Genomic DNA, 19,160 nt, shown 5'->3' on the forward strand with positions numbered 1-19,160 from the left:
TCTGCAGCAGGTCATGCGGCCGGTCCAGCTCCTCCTGAATCTGCAAGGTGTGCCAGCGCGCCAGGTGCTTGAGGATGCCGGGGAGACCGGAACCGGGGCTGTTGCAGGGAGGCGATTGTAGTTAGTATTTTCAGCGTGGTGTGAAGTCTGTCAGACCATCAGACCTCAGCCGAGGGGACGGGGCTGCTCAGACAGCAGACACTACCCACCTCACCGCTGTTCATGGAATGCTGCCTGCTGGCTCTGCCCCGTGCAAGCGGTCCCGCCCTGGGGACAGGACAGTCTTTTCAACTGTCGCAATGGGATTCCACGGACCCGAGAACCCGCTGGAACAACGCTTGCATGGAGCAGACTCCCCTGTTCCCACGAGGCCACCCCATGTGGGGTGAGCGCTCAGGCCTCAGCTCCCGGCCAGCAAGAGGGACATGGCTCGCTTCCCGGCGGTCAGGTCGGGAATCAGGTGGGGAATCAGCGCCGAGCATGGAGGGAACATCCCCGAAGAGGAATTTCTGGAGGCCGTCCTAGTTCTCTTTAAGTTCTGGGGTCTTATTTTCAATCACCACAAAATATTTTCTAGCAAGATATGTGTGATAATACAATTTTCTTTATTAAAAATAATTTACAGCATCAATAACATATACACAATTGTCAACTGAACTCTGCCTCCAATATATTTTTATACAATACTTGACATTATTGAACTTAAAACTGTTACACTGTTTTGTTGGCTTTAAATAATAGACAATGATTTATAGTTACTTGAGATACATGGTTTCATAGTCATATATTATATGTAAAATTGATAGAAACATCGGCACTATCACACAGGAGGGGAGGAAGCCTAACAGAGCCTCCCTGTTCCCCCTCCATCACCCCAAGTCAAACTAAGGTCAACACCCAGTGTCTGAGCACCTTCCCCTACACCCACAGGTAGAGACCGTGGTCTTCATACAACCACAGAGAAACGTCAGGCCGGCGGGCTGTCCTCCTGCCAGCCCCCCAGGAGGCACCGACAGCGGCATGGCTCCCTCATCCCGGGGTCGGCGGGAGCAGCGACACTGAGGCAGGAAACGTGGCAAGGGCAGGTGGCTTCGTTTTCTTGGGATGAAAAGCTGCTGCTGCGCTAACGCCTCTGACGTCAGCCTCCGGGTCACACCCTCGTGTGCTTCTCACGTGCCTAGTATGCTCCCTTCCTACGATACTGTGCATTTTTTTGAAATACCAAATTACCCAGATATAGTCAACAAAGGAGGTAAATAAAACAGTAAAAGCAAGAGATGACCCCTCTCTGCCAACAGAGCACGTGGCTGGGGCGGGGCTGCGGGCACAGCGGGCAGGCACACGGGACACGGGGTCTCAGGGTGGCCTGAGATGGCACGATGCGTCCCCGCGAGGCACCCGGAGCCACCTCCTCTTCATGTCCAGGGACACCTGGGACCCGTCCACTCCCCCAACCCAATTCATGTTTTCATGTAAATTAAACACATGCACGGACAGATACATGGTGTAACAACGTATCAAGAACACAACAGAAGGTACCACAGAAGTTGTTATAGAAAATTTAAATAAAGGGAAATCGTGTCCTCAGACCGCAGTCCCCGTGATTGTCTAAACACAGACGCGCAGACTATGCCCAACGGGCGCGAGGGAGTGCGAGCGTGCCAAGCTCTCAGCGGTCTGCAGCCCCTGCTCTGCTAGTTTCAGCTGAAATTCAGCGAACAGTCCTTCTGGGCCACGCGGGCGACTGGGTCAGAGGAAGATCTCCAAGTGAAGAAAAAAAAAAACGAAAAAAACCAACTCTACAATTTACCTTTTGGCTGCTAAGTTTAAGTTCTTAATTAAAAAAAAAGGTATAGGACTTTCTGGAATTAATTATCCAAACTTTTTCTTAAAAGTCACCAAACGTCTTATAGACTGAACACTTGCTGCGGTGAAGGGACATGCAGATGGAGAAAGCAGAGTCTCCAGGTGGCAACAATTTAAGTGTTTTATCCTGATAGTCAGCTTTGGTTAAAACTAAAACATAACTAATAGAATCATGCATCCCAGGTAAAATATGGATTCAGAATGACAGGAAATCAATTTTAAATAATTAAGAAATAATCAATACTTAAAAAATGCTTAGAGTTGAGCATCAAGCATATAATTTAGGGTGGATAATTTAAGAGCCTAGAGGAAATCATTTTAGCATTTACTGATCGAGCTCTCTTTAGCAACTGTAAGGGAGTGTGGAATTTTGGTTAATGACACCTAAAATAATAGGTCCTAGGAAGTAACAGTGTCACATAACGTGAGCAACATGATCTGACCCAACTGATGTCCTGATGTCACACCGTCTGAGGCTGGCGAGCACGTCACAGCAACAAATCATGGAACAACGTGAGCGCGGGGCGCCACCCGGACTGCTCCACGTCCACCCGAGGGGGCCGTGGCCAGACGGCACAGGGTGTCGGGGCCGCGTAGCGCCCCCGTTAGACCGACTCTAGGGTAAGCCTGGCTGGATCACAAACGATGGACGCCAACCATGTCCAGCTCAAGTCTGACAGAGGATGAAAGTATCAGAAAGTTCACGTGCGAATCAGAGTCCAGCGTCCACAGTCCGGGGTCTCACCTGGCTTCTGACTTCCCAACTGCTGGTCTGAACCAACAAACAGCAGTGCACAGTTTTACAGGCGCGGAACAAAACGACCTCAGGAAGGTTATTCGTGTAAGAATCTTCAACACGAGTTCAAATTCTGCCTTTATTTACAAAATGGTCCGATAAAATACCCCCGGACTTAGGCCTCTCCCACAGCACACCTCACACGTTGATTTTAGCAATGTTAATAGCACCATTCGTTTATTATTTAAAATCAGGAAGATTTCATTTCAGTCACTATGATGATTCATTATCATTTACACCCACGGTGAGACCGCCAAGCACGCGGGACGTCTGCAGCTCCAGAGCAAAGATCCCTGGTCCAGCCCGAAAGGCTTCCCTGCGGTTAGCAGTTCTGACAGGTATCCGCGTGGAGTAGATACTATGAGAATTTTCGTGCCACAAAGTTTAATAATCCTCCGTGTCTGTACAACGTCACTTCCACGTCATTTTCGAAAGCAGCAATCACGCTGAATACTTTGCCAGTGCTTGTCTTCAAACAAACAGAAACAGCCCCCGTGAGTGGTGAAATCCTCCCAGCGTCCCCAGCACGCACACCACCGGTCTTCAATTTCCACGACCACACCTGCCACATGCTCGGAAACCCTCGTCCTGTCTGGAAGTCCTGCCACAGCTAAGTACACAACGGGGGTTCTCATCCCTGTGTCTTGGGCTCAAGCTCACGACCCTGAGATCAAGACCCGAATGGACGTCGGGGGTCGCCGCTGGACCGCCTGCCCTGCCCAGGCGCCCCTCCGCCCCCCTTTCTCAATGACAAGTCCCGTCACCAAGAAGAGCAAGTCACATGACAGAGACCTTGGCCTCCGAGTGAGGGAGTCGCACCCGCTCCTGCTCCTCTCCGTCCCTTATCTAATGCCTGCCACTCCGCCCCGTCCCTGCAGCCAGCGCCTTCCTGTGTTCTGGACTAAGGATCTGTGCTCCCTACGTTCCCTCAGAGGTTAGCTATGTCAGCATGGGTTCACCGCGTTACGCTACGACTGACGTCAGCGTGCAATTCACGACCATCCCTTCTATTCCATCTGCAACCCTCTCGCTGATGCGCACGACGCCGTCACGGACTCAGTCTCAGAGATACCTTTATACTTAACGTTAGTCCAGGAGACAGCTCTTCAGGAAACGTTAAGGAAAATGTTTCTCTGCCGGAGAGGCCCAAGGACTCTGCGTTTTCTCCCGGAAGGAACTGAAGTGGAACTATGCCGATTCCAATCAAATGATCTTTGTGAATCTTTTCATAACTTTCAGCCAAAACAGCTTTCACGCCCTGTAACAAATGTGCATTTTACTTCTTCCAACCATTTCTTGAAAGTTGCTTTTTTAGGCCATTTTTAGGGAAAAAATTCTACTTGTGGCCTTTCGATAAAGCTTCTTAACCTCACAGCACACGCTAGAGGTCAGTGCCGCATCAGAGCATGTACAGATCGCTCTTCCGTATTTGCAGGTGGCTCCCTGGCTTCTGCCCTGCCGAGGCTCGGGGCGGGGGGGGATGCCCCGGTGCTCACTCACTCTCTCAGACTGCCACTAAATACAGAAATAAAGGAGGACGCCCCACGGCGGCAGAGGAAACAGGAGGTGTGGATTCTACAAATACTTAGAGGATGAGGGACCTTGAGCAGACAACATCCAACTACAGAAACCACAGACTCCATCTACAGCCCGACACGAGTGAGGCTTGGGTCAGTTTGTGACGATAAGATCCTGTTCTCTGCAGAAAACCAGCCAGAGGCTCTGGGCCCAGCTTCTCCACTTTCCTACCATTCTCCTAAGGAGCTCTTGGACCTCCTCCAGCCACATCTTCCTCCTTGCTGCCGCCTTAAAATTTCAATGCCACAAACACGTACTGTGTGTCTATTTCAGTATTACGTGTACACCTGTCCTTTATCCATAAAAACAGTATGATTTTTTTAACGCCCAGGAATCATTTCTCACCCCAGTGAGCACCATCACCTGATGCGAATGGATGCCCTAGACTGCCGGGCCCTGGGCCCTGTGTGGGCAGGGAATCGGGCAAGACGTGAGAGTGTGCACCTGCACATACTGACCCACTGGGCTCGCCCAGTGAAGCAGGCAGGTGGTCATCCAGCCATCCAAAGTAAGGCCCATCACCCGACAAAACCCAGGCAACACCCCCGGCTTATGAGCAACGCTCAATGTCTAACCAGACAGCCTAGGGTCAAATATAGGCAAAGCCTCCAACATTAAAAACAAAGAGAAAAAACATCAGAAAAAAACGGAACCTGAATCTGTAACTAATGTTCACAATAGTGATAATATCTCAGCAAGATGAGAGAAACTGGCTTATTGCTACAACTCCTTCGAGTATTTACATCTTTAGGGGGGAGACAAAAGATTCAAGAATGACGTGCAGGGATCCCCGGGTGGTTCAGCTGTTTAGCACCACCTTCAGCTCAGGGCGTGATCCTAGGGTCCCGGGATAGAGTCCTGCATCGAGCTCCCTGCATGGAGCCTGCTTTTCCCTCTGCCTGTGTCTCTCTCATGAATAAATAAAATCTTAAAAAAAAAAAAAAAAAAAAAAAAAAGAATGACGTGTGCACGATTATGTGATCTGACCGCCTGGCGTGGCCACCTCTTTCCGGCCACGGCTGCTCTGAGGGGCGTGAGTGAGCCTGGGAGGAGAGTAGGAGAGCCCTGGTCCTGAGGATGTCTCCAGGCACCCCCTACCCCCGCCTGCACTTCAGCAAAGGCACGGGTGCACGAGAAATGCCCTCCCTGCAGGCGGCCAGGCTCTGTCATCTCCTGGGGAAGCCTGGCCCCTCGGCCCACCTGGGGTTCAGTGAACCCCCGACTGGGGAGCAAGTACAACTCTCAGTGGACCTGAACGATCAGCATTACAGAGCATCAGTTCCAGACTGGCCTCCTTTCCCTGCACCGTGCTGACGTCCTCAAGAAAGACTGATGTAGAATCAACCTGATTCACCAATACGAGTTCTAAATAAGCATAAAAAAATCCAAATGAGCAAAACAAACTCTGAGAAGATGTTACTCACAAAAGAGAACGTTTAAAACTCAAGTTTAGGGGATCCCTGGGTGGCGCAGAGGTTTGGCGCCTGCCTTTGGCCCAGGGCGCGATCCCGGAGACCTGGGATCGAATCCCACATCGGGCTCCAGGTGCATGGAGCCTGCTTCTCCCTCTGCCTATGTCTCTGCCTCCCTCTCTCTCTCTGTGACTATCATAAATAAATAAAAATAAATAAAATAAAAATAAAAAAATAAATAAAACTCAAGTTTAAGAAGATAAAAGCGAAGCATCAGTACCAGCAGATACGGTCCTTTGGCAGCCCAGTCTCTGGAGTTCCCGGAACCGTATTTTTTTCCTGCTAAAATAATCAGTGGGACACCGTCCTTCTGGTACAGCTCCGCAGCCTCAAACACATCTAGCTGTGGATGGAAAACAAACACAAGCACCTTCAGTTCGCTTGGGGGTCCAGGAGCCAACTGCCTAAATGCTCGTGTGCAACCTTACCGTCTGTCCTGACGGGAAATGAATTGTTTTGGGAGCTGGTTTCCCAAGGAATTTATTAAACAGCTTGATGTTCGCAAACGTGCCTCTGGTCATCACGGCATCGTTGCCTCTGCGGGCCCCATAGGAGTTGAACTCACGAGGAGTAAGGCTGCAAGGAAGTCGTGAAGCCAGTTTCATTTCAGATGGAAAACCATCACGCATTACTGGATCATAAAACTTACTCAGAAACACTTTTTATTGCAGAAAATTTCAAGCATATACAAACGTGGAGAAAACACAACAGCCAACACCTAGCTGCCTGTCATCATCGAGCTGTGGCATCCTGTTTCTTCTATAATCATCCCCTAGCAGGTGATTTTGAAGCAAACTCAGATAACATATTCCAACCGTACAAATCTCTATTTCTCTAAAATATATGAACTCTTAAAAATACTATCTTGATACCAAACCCCCTGCCCCCCCAAAAAACACAATTTCTTCCTATCACGTGGAAGTCAATATTTCAAATGCCTCCCAATCTGGAATCAGTCATTTCTCCACCTCTGGTTGCTTGAGCAGCTTTCCTGCTGCCTGAGAACAGACACTCCCAGGAAACACCTCCCAGGTCAAAATGCCATAAAGGCAACATTATCCACCCCTTTCCAGAAATTCACCTTGTGCTATTTGGCTTTTACTAAAAACCCACACAACACTAAGATGGTAATAGCTTTTCTTTGGAAAAGTAAAACTCTCTTTAGATCGTTCAGTCAGCGCAAACAAGTACGAATGCAGGTCTTTCTTTTTAAAAATGCCATGTAAGGGCCCCCCGGGGGCTCAGGGGTTGAGCGCCTGCCTTCAGCTCAGGGTGTGATCCTGGAGTCCTGGGATCAAATCCCGCGTTGGGCTCCCTGCAGGGACCCTGTTTCTACTTCTCCCTCTGCCTGTCTCTCTCGTGAATAAATAAAATCTTTTTAAAAAATTAAAAAAAAAAACAAAAAAAAACAACCCATACAGTAGTCACATATTTGAGAAAAGCAGGGACTTTTTTTGGTAGATGTTATGTCATAATTATGACCAAGATAGAAATCATAACCAAAAGATATTTAAAAACCTATTTCTCAGTACTACAAATAAAAGCCATGCATATAACAGATTCATTTTTATCAAGTTCTATCAAATGGAATTGCTATTTGCAACTTCTACCAAAAAGTGTTTAATTCATACCAAGATACAGTTAACCAGAGGAAAAAATTCAAACACAAACTTCACAATAGCACTGATGAGACTGTAAGCAGAGCCATGGGCATGAGGATGTGTGCGACCACGTTACGGGGTACAGATTTTTTACACGATATTTTGATGAAAAGTCATCACTCAAACAGCTCTAGCATCTAAGGCAGCGGTGCAGAAAATTCTGCTCTTTGCAAAAAACTTTGTCTTGATAACAGAGCAACTCCACATCATCAATCGTGTAGAAATGAGATAAAATCTTCCTAGGTTTACACTTCCATCTCCCACTACAATGACGTTTACGTCCTCTTCTATTATTCTTGTAAAACTTTAAGCTCAATGGGCAGAAACTCATGGTCTTCTGATTTGATACAGATGAAGCCCAGGCTCACGCACACATATTACGGTCCACAAAACACACATTTAAATTTTGGACTCCAAGGATGGGGGAGCCGTTAGGCTTCATCTGGGGTCAAACAAAGCTGACTGTTCAATAAAGTAGTATTAAAAAAAAAAATCTCACTTCCAATCAATTGTTCAGTTTGCTGCAAGGGCTCAATCTAAAGGAGCAAATTCAATTTCTAAAGTTATAAGGAAACGCAGCTACAACGGGAACCCCAGTTAGCATTCAGGTCAAAGAGCGATGACCAGACACCCGTGACGGTGGCCTACGCAGCGGAACCCCGAACTACACGGGCGCGCGGGCGCCAACCCCACACACAGCCGAACATCTGCGTGTGAGTTTCCACTCCCAAACACTTACTACCCTCCTGTTGACCAGACTACCCTTACCTATGACACCTCTCCTGGGTCACACGTTTTGACCTCTGTTCCTACAAGTCAGCAGAGAATGAAAATGCACAAGGAACAAACAGACTTACAGGCCTGGACTGCGTTTATCAAAACCGACCTGAGCCTGCGCGGGTCCACACGGTTCCGACTCACACGGGCCCGCGGCCGCACACCTACCCTCTGTTTGTCAAGTACTTGGCAGCAGCGCTGCTCCTGGCGATGCTCCCCGCAGGTGATATGTGGTCGGTGGTGACCGAGTCTCCCAGGTACAGCAGGACGTGGGCATTCTCAATAGGCCGCAGGGCAACTGGCTCTTTGGTCTAAAAGGTAAAAACAGTTAAAGGCATTTACTCCTCATGAGGGTTTTTTAGTTCATAACAACCTTGAAAAGATCAACGCGTAAAACTATACTTACAAGCTTATCAAAAAACGAAGGACATCTGATATAAGTGGACTTTAAGTCCCATGGAAACAAAACTGAATCCGGTGCTTCTAAGGAATTCCACCGCTTATTTCCCATCTGTGAATTTGATTTTGGTTGGTGAACAAAACGAAAAGATAAAATGGAGTCAAAAGGTCATAAAAATGACAGAGGCTCATAAAAATGTTGGAGGGAATTAAAAAGGCCTTACTGGGAAAGGAAGCTAAGATCTAGATGTAATGTTCTAGAACATTACAGCATTTTGGGCAGAATGAATGAAGATTTACTCATCAAATTCCAACACAGTGGATTTTCACAAATACCCCAAGATTAAGTTTTAATATAAAACTTTAAAGAATCCAAAACAAGGGTCAAGGGTTTAAAAGAGCTACCCGTGCAGCTAAGAACAGACTGCGTGGTCGCGCGTGCGGTGATCTTTAGGAACACGGCTAAGGGATAACCCTCTGCTTTCAACACGCGTGTCCCCCACACGGCATCGGTCCTGCCTGCAAACCACACGGGAGATCTCACCACTGCCCCGCACCACCACCACGACCAGCAGCCTCCCCGCACACTGGGCAACCCACCTGCCCAGCTCTGGGTCTGTCCTCCTGTTTATTTAAGTTAAAGTAGGCTCCGCACCCGAGGTGGGGCTTGAATTCACCACCCTGAGAATAAGAGTCCCACGTGCCCCTGCTTCTGTCCAGCCCCCTCCCGCCAGGTCCTCCACAGGACCGAGCAGTCCTGACGCACGCTCCTCTGTCCACAACCTCGCGGAGGCTTCCGTCACTTCCTCAAGAACTCCATGTAACCAACGGCCCAACGCCTGGTCTGTAACTCCGTCCTCAGCACCTCCCGCCAGGGCCCTAACTTCCTGTGCACTTGCCGCCCTGGCGCCCTCATCAGGGCTCCCTGAGGCCTTTCGCGGTGGCTCTGCACTTGGTCCAGGCACACGGAAACGCCTCCTCCAAAGCCCTGCTCAAGACATGTCCTGCTGTCGAACACCTACGACCGCCTGCGATCCACGGCTCAGATTCTGGTCAATCTGCACGTTTCCACAGCACCTCTCACTTCTTAACATATTGGGCAATTTTCCTAATAATTTGTTTACAGTTCACTGCCTGCCTCTCCGGGTGAGAATTCTGTGCCATGCTCCTGGTTATATTCAAAACATCCAGAAGGGTGCCTGGCACATAGAAGGGTCCAACAGTGTCTGCTCGGTGAATACCTCTTCTACTCTCAGGGCTTTGTCAGTGTGAACACATGCATTTGTGTGTAGGTGCACACAACCTCTCTGGGAAGATGTGTGAGCAAGTGACGCCTGCCTGCCTCTGAGGGGCGGGAGGGACACTCCACTGCTTCCTCTCGCGTCTTTTGAACCTGAACCATCTGAATGGGAAGAGAGACAGGCAGCTCCTGTGAATCCTGCCCGTATCCACGATGCCTGCCATCCACTTCTAAGAAGCAAAGATCAGTGCTAACACTCTAAGCTGTTCTCCCAGATACTAGGTTCCAAATACAAAATGATTATCACTTATTAAAAACCATGTTCAAAATAATGTGATTTCAATTTTTATTAAATTCAAAAAGACACAAGAAAGAAACACCTCCATTTATTAAACTACTTAAGAAACAAGTGAGCTGGGGATCCCTGGGTGGCTCAGGGGTTTAGCGCCTGCCTTTGGCCTGGGGTGCGATCCTGGGGTCCCGGGATCGAGTCCTGCGTCTGGCTCCCAGCATGGAGCCTGCTTCTCCCTCCTCCTGTGTCTCTGCCTCTCTCTCTCTTTCTATGTCTATCATAAATAAATAAATCTTTAAAAAAAAGTTAAAAAAAAAAAAAAAAAAAAAGAAAGAAACAAGTGAGCCTCTAACCTCCATCTTCTCTTTCAGAACTTTAAACATGGACAGTACAACCCGCTCTTCCTCCATCTGATGAACCTCCTCTCGGCTGGGCCAGATGTCCTGCAGGTAAATGCTCCTGCCAGTAGGGTCTGTGCCTGGAGAGAACACGGGAACATCAACGTTAGTATAAAAAATAATTCTCTGGGGGCGCCTGGCTGGCTCAGTCGGTTGAGTGTCTGCCTTTGGCCCAGGGCATGATCTCGCAGTCGGGGGACTGAGCTCGACGTCAGGCTCCCAGCTCAGCAGGGAGTCTGCTCTCTAAAATAAATAAATCTTAAAAACAAAAAATAGTAATTCCTTCAAGCTGTTCAGATATTTTCAGAGACCTATCCCAGAAACCAAGTAAATCACTCAACACGGGAGTGCTTCAGGCATAAGCAACTAAAAAAACTAAGTAGTTGTGCATTTTATACTCTTCATCTGAATACAGAGATGAGTGACTGCATGATAGGATTTCCTGAAATACTTCACAGAGTACATGGTCTTGGAAGTGTCCCAGTTTGCAAAAAGCGTGTGCAGTTATGTCTGTATACGTGCAAAGGAAGAGATACCTAGAGGCTCCGTCTGGAAGTCTATATTCACTGTGCCCGCTATGGCGTACGCTACCACCAAGGGTGGAGAGGCAAGATAATTGGCACGAACACAATCACAAAGCCGGCCTTCAAAATTTTTGTTTCCAGATAAAACTCCACAAGTAACCAAATCGCCCTGAAAAATATACACAAATATATATATTCAAGAAATGGTGCAAATTCAGGTAATCATACACGTGCAATCTCAAATATTACATGTCTGAGAGCAAGATAACCTAAAAAGCACATAACCGATTATTAGAGAACTATCAAAGCCTCTAAATATTAATTTGCTACCTCATTAAAGGGTTATTTCAAAGATCTGAAAAGGATTCTTTCAATTATTTTAAGATCCAGTCTTCCCAACAGGTGCAAGGACTACAGGACTATAAATACATCAGTACATACTTTCTATAATGGAACAATAGAACATGGTGAAGGGAACCCCTTCAGGTGCGTCACTGATCCACACATTTTTACCTGTTTTACTGCATTTAAAACGGCTTCTGGCAAGGGTGCTGTATTCCCCACACAGGTTGAGCATCCATAGCCGACAATTTCGAATCTGTATTTGAAAAAACAAACCTGAGTGAACGGAAGGCCGTAACAGCTGTAAAGAAAGGGCAGGTCTCATCTTTCACTCCCGTCCCAGTCATGAGGCTACCGGACACGCGGATTAACCCTTGTCAGTAGGTCTGGCTGTCAGGCTGGCTGTCTGTCCTGGGCGCAAGAACTCAGACATTTAGAGCATCCCCGAGGTAGATGTGCTTGTCTAACCATGACACGAAACCCGCACAACGCACAGGGCACTTGCCCACACGTGACTCGCAGGGGCTCTAAGACGCCCACTGGAACACCAATACCGCTGCTTGCAGGGGGCGTAAGCTGGCTGGACAGTGCAGCGAGGCCTCGGCAGGGACCCTGTAGCCAGGAACGCCGAAGCGAGGAAATCTCTTAATTCTTGACCAACCAAAACACAAAAATACCTGCTAAAAAATGCCAGGTGTAATCCTCAAAAAAAGCTGCTCTTCTAAAAGCAAAAAAATGTTTTAATTCGCCAATCTTGCAAAAGAACTGATGATTTGTGTAAAGTAAAACAGTTTTCAAAATACACCGCCAACATCAATTATTTTTTCTGAGTCTGTGAGAATCGGGAAAGTTATTTTCTACAAAGTTCAGGGATAACTTAACTCATGCTTGACAGACCCAGTAACCTCACAAAACATCAATTAAGACAATTCTCTCCATTAATGATGCTGCCTGTAACATGTCACTCTTTCTGAAAACTGACCTCCACAAGCCCAAGATAACATACTCCCTGTGCTGCCCCGCATCCGCGTCCTAGAGACCAGCCCTGTGGCGGCTCCTCGAATCTGCCGCCCCCCCCCCCCCCCGCCCCGTCTGCTGAGGGAGGGGCCTCGGACTGCATGGTAAGCGCAAGGTACCAAAGCCTATTTTTCCCGACTTCTCTTTGCCCATGAAAGGCTCTGACAGCGGCTTTGATCACTGCGGGATCTGCAGGTCCACACGCACAGAAGCAACCCAGCGGTGACCGCCACTTACCCAAGCTTACTGAGATACGGTAACACTCCGCTGGAACTGAGGTAATGTGTAACCATCCCGCTGCCTGGAGATAGACTTGTTCGGATGTACGGTTTCACATGCAGCCCAGCGTCCACGGCTTTTTTAGCCAGAAGACCTGCAGGGTAAACAATGATGCGTTAGGGCAGCGCTCGGCAGGTCAGTCTGCAACTCATTAAGGGTCAAAGTCCAAAGGCATGAATTTGCTGTTGTTACTGTGTCCATTTTACTCTATAAATTGGTTTCATTTAAAATAAAAAATTATACTGATATACCAGCCTTTACACTGTGAATTCAAGTACAGCCCGAAGCCACAGCATCATGCACACATGGAAAAAAAAAGGATGTATAATAATATTATGCACACACAACACGTATCACTAACTGAGCCACCAGGCCATCGTAATAAACAGCACTCGCTACACAAGACTTTATACAATTATCGACTGTGCTATGTACATACAACACACTGTGTTCTGTCTTTTACGACCCTTGTCAACAATCTTTTACTTCCTTCTGTTCTCAGTGGACTGTCCCGCACAGCTGTGGTCACCCATCAAGACACCTGCTAATTAACTCTACTCTAGATTAACAGAAACAGCAATAATGACCTAAAACTAACAGACATGTAAATTATAATAAAAAGAACTTCTTCTGTGTAATAAAAACACAAGAACATAAAATCAAACCTCAAGCTCCGTTAGACCCAATTAGAATCTCAGGAAGTCTCCAATATCAAACACGATCCCAATACCCACGGGTAATCTAGGAAGGGGACTTTGGAAAGGGACAGCCTACCTGCGGCGAGCATGACAGACGGGTTACAGTTATTGGTACAGCTGGTGACCGCGGCCAGGACCACAGACCCGTGAGACAGCGTGTACTCGCTTCCTTCGTAACGAATACAGACGTAATCCTTCTGCTTCTCAGCGGCAATCTGGAACCCTTTAAATCCCACCTACGCAAACGTACACAGAAACACAAATAGTCTGGGTATGAATAGAAAAACACACCAGCACAAAGTACAGCAGATCCGACAGGTGGTTTCACGCTTGGAGCGCGGACTCGGATGACGGGGAAGGCGTGAGACACCTGCAGCCAGACCTCCGCTGGAGCTGGACTCTGGGCCGTCGCAACAGGAGTCTGTGGCGGGCCTAACTACTGGGATCCATCTCACGCTCTGCGGCTCCCCGTGCCTTCCTACTACCCATTCTCAGTACTCAGCATGGACACAGCCCTGATGGCTGGATTTACAGGATACTCGGGCGGAGTGCGTGCAGAACACGTGACGGAGACCGGCCGGGAGCCGGGAACCGCGACGCCCACCATCCTACGTCACAGCTGTGCTCCACACTAGCACAGCAGCAGCACCAACAAAAATTAAGAAATTATAAAAAGGAAGGCTCCAGAAAGAGCACCAGATACAAGTTCTCAGAATAGGCAGTGTTAGCAATTCTCAGAAGGACAGACGCTGAAAGTCAGAGGCCGCGTGCTATCCAGGTACAGTCACCAACCTCATGGAAGCGAGAACCCAGTGTAGTGCGTTTCACCCAAAGGGCCATGGACTCCAAGAACAGTGCTTCACGTGATGATGCACACTGCACCGTGCAGGCCGTCCCCCACAGGAGCGCCACGGCCACACACACCACTGAGCACCAACATCAGGATTGTGCGACGGACACGCGTCACATCTGACCCTCACCGTGGGCACGGCACAAGCTCACCAATGACTGACCAACTGCAGACAGGAAGGCACCGGCAGCTGCTGGCATGCGCTCACACGTGTGAACACAGCAGCAGCCTGAGTGCAGGCCCCCCTGCGGGTCCCCGCCACTCGGCAAAGAAGCACCTGGGCCCTCGCCACTCGGCACAAGGAATACTGACAAAGGTGGTGGCGCAGTAACCTGCCTTTTCGTTCAAGCAAGCTTGGAAGTCACGCTTCATGTCCGTCACAGCAACTCTATCCTGAGGTCTCTTTGGACCACTGACAGATGGAACTATTGAATTCAGATGAATCCGGATCACCTAGGAAACAAGAGGAAAGAGACAAAGAATCAGAATTTGTCAGGTAGACAGCAATTTAGTGCTACTTCCTGAAGCAGAGTACAGCCATATTTGTTGTAATGGGGATATACACCCCCAGAAATAAAGATTTTAAAACAATCTTGATTAATTTATAAAACAGAACAAACATTTGCTAAAAGAGCAGATCAGTGTGCGCACCACCCCACACCAACCACACTGCCCACACAGAATACTCTGTTGCTCCGATTTCTCTTCCCTGTCGTCACAGATGCCCGACGACACAGCAGATGCCTGTGCCAGCTATCAGCCTTCTGCCCCTGGGCTCCAAATTCACCCTTCCCTGCTTTGTGACAACGGAGGGGGCCTGCATGGCGCGAAGTCTGGTCAACACAGGGTGCTGGAAGGACAGAGGACTTTTCTCTTCCTGGTTCCAGAGTGTCTAGCTGGCCAGGCTCCGGCAAGACCTTACTTTCATTCCTTGGCTAAAAAAATATTATGTTCTTAAAACCCAACCTCCCAACTAGGTTTCTGTGCATTCCTTCTGACGTTTCTACCGTTTTCCTCTGTCCGTTTTATGTAAAATCAGTTCAAATTAAGTTTCATCCCCTGTGGCCTTCACCAATATTTAACAGCGCCGTCCACCCTGACCGATTATAACTGCCACACCTGCTGTGCATGTGCTTTCACGTCATGGATCCAGGTGATCCCTGTCTTTACGTATTTAATGAGACTGCCTTGAAATCAATATCCTAATAGGCTTTAGTTTTCTTAAATCTTGTCAGATCCTTAAGAAACAAGTTTCTTTCTTTTTATTATACAATGCAAGATTTTCCTTTTTCTTATTCTCTCCCTTTATGTCTTTAAAAAGAAAAATGGACAAAGCACTACAATAAACAGAGCTGAAAGGGATCAGAAAACAATGAGTAAAGCTAAAAGATCTGCCCAAAGTTCACACAAATTCAGTTCCAGTGGGTGCTACACTGGCCTTCACTATGCCTAGGTGTACCCGTTGATCCACCTAACACATCTGCAACGTGCCGGCCACTGCTCTCGGGGCTGGAGGTGCAGAACTAAACACAGGGACAAAGCTCCTCTCCTGTGCACCTTGCGTGCATTCTGGTGGGGGGAAGAGGCAAACACGTATAGAAATTAACAGATTTCAGGCAGGGACACATGCTATGAAAAATAAAGCTGGGTGAAAAAATGTATTTCTACCCAAGAAAATAGCTTAACAGTTAACCAGACCTACACCACCACCAAATGTGTTTTAGATGCTTATCGTAACTCTTAGAAGAAAAGGAATGTCATTAAAATTCAAACTTCCCTGAAAACGAATTTTACTTCAGTATAAATACCCAACAGATGGGAAACACTGGCCAGGTTATAAAATACGTTTAATATTTAAGGTCACATAACTGTAAATCCCTTTCATAATGATTCTTTTTTAAAGATTTCATTTATTCATTCATGAGAGACACAGAAAGAGAGAGAGACAGAGAGAGGCAGAGACACAGGCAGAGGGAGAAGCAGGCTCCATGCAGGGAGCCCGACGTGGAACTCGAACCCGGGTCTCCAGGCTCACACCCCAGGCTGCAGGCAGCACTAAACTGCTGCGCCACCAGGGCTGCCCTTTCATAATGATTTTGACAGAATGCAGACGCTAACCAGAGGCAGGCGTTACCAGAATGGACAGGTACAGAGCACATCATGGTGCTCTTATCATAAAGCAGAAAAAGATTAGAGTGAGAGACTAAAAGTCAATTTTGTATTTTAAATATTAAAAATTTAGATTAATAAAATGTTGTAAAATTCACTAACAGAAATCTACATAAACTTAATGAGTAAAATCTAAGCAGAGTCACAAATAATATTAATTGGCTAAATACTAACGATGGTGGACATTTATTGAGCAGTTTCTGGGTGCCTGAAACCATTCTAACACATCTATCTAACGTATTTAACCCATTCAGAACAGCCTCTCGTTTCAGAGCCGAGCAAATGGAGGCAGAGAGGCTCAAGTGGCCACGGCTGCACGGCTGCTGGCATCCAGACCCAGGTGGCTGGGTGACCGGGGGCTGCTTCTCATGTACCTGGGAGTACGTGGGTTCTCCTGAATTATCCTGGTCATGTCGAAACAATTTCACAGCTTTAAGGTATGTTTCCACTGACTTGAGTTTGGCTTTGTCAAAACCTAAAAAGAAGGTTAATAACAAAAACACAGTAAGAAATTTTGAACTCCTGGGGGTGAGGGTGCTGAATTCCAATGAGCAAGACACAGACACTGCACATTACTAAATACTCAGAATAGCTTTATAAATTACTACTTGATATTGCTCAAGAGTAGTAAGTTTTACCCTTCATAACATTTGATCAAATACATACTAGCCCCCCCTTTAGAAGTTACTCAACACCAAGATGAAGAATGCTGAGCCAGTTCTATAAAACTCACAAAACTCACTTATCTTCTGCTAGTTTGCAGAAGATAAATCAATAAGCTCGCATACGATAAATTATCACCCATCATAAAGGACATTCATTACTTTTTAATATCAGTATAATAACCAAAATGAAACTTAGGGGTAGTTTCATGAGCAGAAAGGGGTGGACAAGATCTTCCAGAAGGTAAAGAACCTACGTGTTAACTATGGGTAGTTCTCTGCAAGCCTCAAGGAAGCACGTGGTGGCGGCTGACTGTATTTCCCAGCGACTGACCCTGAGCTGCGTGTTCTTCTGACAACGTGACAATGCCATCCCTCAATCAAGAAGCACAATCGACCCCTCAGACCTGAGCAATGTAATTCCTGGCTGGCTGGCGCTGTCTCCCAGGTCACCCGCCCTGAAAGTCCACGTGGGAGTTGGGATGGACAGTCCCAGCAAGGCACCTGCTGAGGGGTGAGTGACCCTCGGGACCCGGGCTTCACGGAGCAGAGACCAGCTGTGCTAGCTGTGCCACCTCCACTACTGCCCGTGGAAACCACGTCATAATGATCATTGCTGTTTTAAGCCACTGAGTCTTAGGGTAATTTGTTACAGAGCAATAGATCATCAAGACACAAGTCATATTAACACGCAAGGGAGAAGGCACCTCCGCCACTTCTCTCAAATGTCCTACCAGCCCAATCCCCTTTATAAAAAGCTCTGTGTTTGATGAGAACCGTTCCCTCCAATGTTCCAAACGACCACTTCCATTTTGCCATTTGACCTATTAACTTATAAAAGCTGCTGCCCCAGTGAAGAGTACTAGAACACACCCCCTGAATGTACTTATGATCAGAGATTAATTAGCTCAGCGATGGTCTCTTACAAAAGGCAAGTGGGTCGCATGAGGAGGAGGCAGGGGCACATTCTGATCTTACAGGCACTGGCCACATTAAGTCGTCCATACCAGGGGGTCAAACCTCCTGTGAATCAGGCCACAAAAAAGATCTGGAACCTGTAATCCTACGCTGCTCTTAGGAAAATTGTTACTCTCTAGACAGAGCACCGGTCCCCAGCCTCTCGTGTCAGATGGCTCCTCTACTCCTGTTACGGGGACAGCCGTGAGGACGCGCGAGCCCGCCTCCCATGAAACTGCAGCCCTGATTGCTACGGTGTGGCAGCCATCTGTCCTGGAAGAAGTGAGGCCAGGCCCAGCAGCTGCACTAATTCCTTCAAATCACTATAAATGGGTCACATGGGAGGGATGAGGTTTAAAGGGCACAACACTCTAAAGACACCTGAGGCAGTTCATGTGAGAGCCACTGTTTCAAAATAAGATAACTTCCTGAACATTGAATACCATGCACGAGGTAGTTGTTTATTCAGACAGACACACTGGACGTGTAACAGTTACCCTAATGATCTTTCATCTTCTTACCTGTATGTTCTAAATGTTTTAAAGTCACATTGTCAACAGGGAAAAAGCTGAGGATAGCACCATATTCTGGACACATGTTTGCTATTGTGGTCCGATCCACTATAGATAACTGTGAAACTCCACTTCCAAAAAACTCAACAAACTTTCCAGCCACTCCTACTTGCCTGAGGTGCTATATAAAGGGATACACAGAAACGCACACAAAATTAGTAAGATTGGCATGGAATCTCTGAAAAGAACAAACTCTAATTTTTAACCCCTAACAGTGACAACAGATGAAAGAGGTTCCCTGTGGTTCTTATCACACATCAATTCACTCTGGGTTTGCAGGTATTTCAAGACAAACAGTCCACAGAAAACTGGCCCCATGTCACCATCAGGCAGGGCGGAGACGGCTTACGAGTGAAAATGGCTAGATCCACACGTGAACGTCTCTGACGTCGAGGTGGACCTCAGACCGGACACTGCATGTTAGCTGGCAGCCTTTCTTCTTTCTTAGCAGACATGAACCAGGGCTGCTTCTAACCACTGATGGCATCTTAAGATTTAATGAAATACTAACATACTCATGAAACTGTGCATTTAATTTAAAAAAGATGTACTGGCTATAAAAATTCTTCAAATTCCAACCCCAGTCCACATATTCACAGCATCACTCACTC

General features: G+C 47.4%; 1 protein-coding gene across 4 annotated transcripts in view; it reads right to left on the reverse strand.

Annotated features, from left to right (window-relative positions):
• Nucleotides 1–584: 584 nt before the first annotated feature.
• Nucleotides 585–19,160, reverse strand: part of IREB2 (iron responsive element binding protein 2) — a 41,985-nt gene continuing 23,409 nt past the window's right edge. For 2 of the 4 annotated variants that reach the window (XM_072775487.1, XM_072775488.1), the window contains exons 9-22: nucleotides 18,499–18,670; nucleotides 16,733–16,833; nucleotides 14,526–14,642; nucleotides 13,416–13,575; nucleotides 12,600–12,735; nucleotides 11,517–11,601; nucleotides 11,016–11,172; nucleotides 10,435–10,559; nucleotides 8,557–8,661; nucleotides 8,319–8,461; nucleotides 6,141–6,288; nucleotides 5,933–6,055; nucleotides 3,735–3,920; nucleotides 585–3,131 (exon numbers count right to left, since the gene is read on the reverse strand). In XM_072775487.1, the coding sequence (XP_072631588.1) occupies nucleotides 3,021–3,131; nucleotides 3,735–3,920; nucleotides 5,933–6,055; nucleotides 6,141–6,288; nucleotides 8,319–8,461; nucleotides 8,557–8,661; nucleotides 10,435–10,559; nucleotides 11,016–11,172; nucleotides 11,517–11,601; nucleotides 12,600–12,735; nucleotides 13,416–13,575; nucleotides 14,526–14,642; nucleotides 16,733–16,833; nucleotides 18,499–18,670 (1,869 nt within the window). In that variant the 3' untranslated portion in view covers nucleotides 585–3,020. Of the gene's footprint in view, nucleotides 3,132–3,734; nucleotides 3,921–5,932; nucleotides 6,056–6,140; nucleotides 6,289–8,318; nucleotides 8,462–8,556; nucleotides 8,662–10,434; nucleotides 10,560–11,015; nucleotides 11,173–11,516; nucleotides 11,602–12,599; nucleotides 12,736–13,415; nucleotides 13,576–14,525; nucleotides 14,643–16,732; nucleotides 16,834–18,498; nucleotides 18,671–19,160 lie in introns of those variants that run through there. The other 2 variants (XM_072775489.1, XR_012007241.1) reach the window with 2 other exon arrangements.

Source organism: Canis lupus, chromosome 14, assembly GCF_048164855.1.
Source record: "Canis lupus baileyi chromosome 14, mCanLup2.hap1, whole genome shotgun sequence".
NCBI classification, from domain to species: Eukaryota; Metazoa; Chordata; class Mammalia; order Carnivora; family Canidae; genus Canis; species Canis lupus.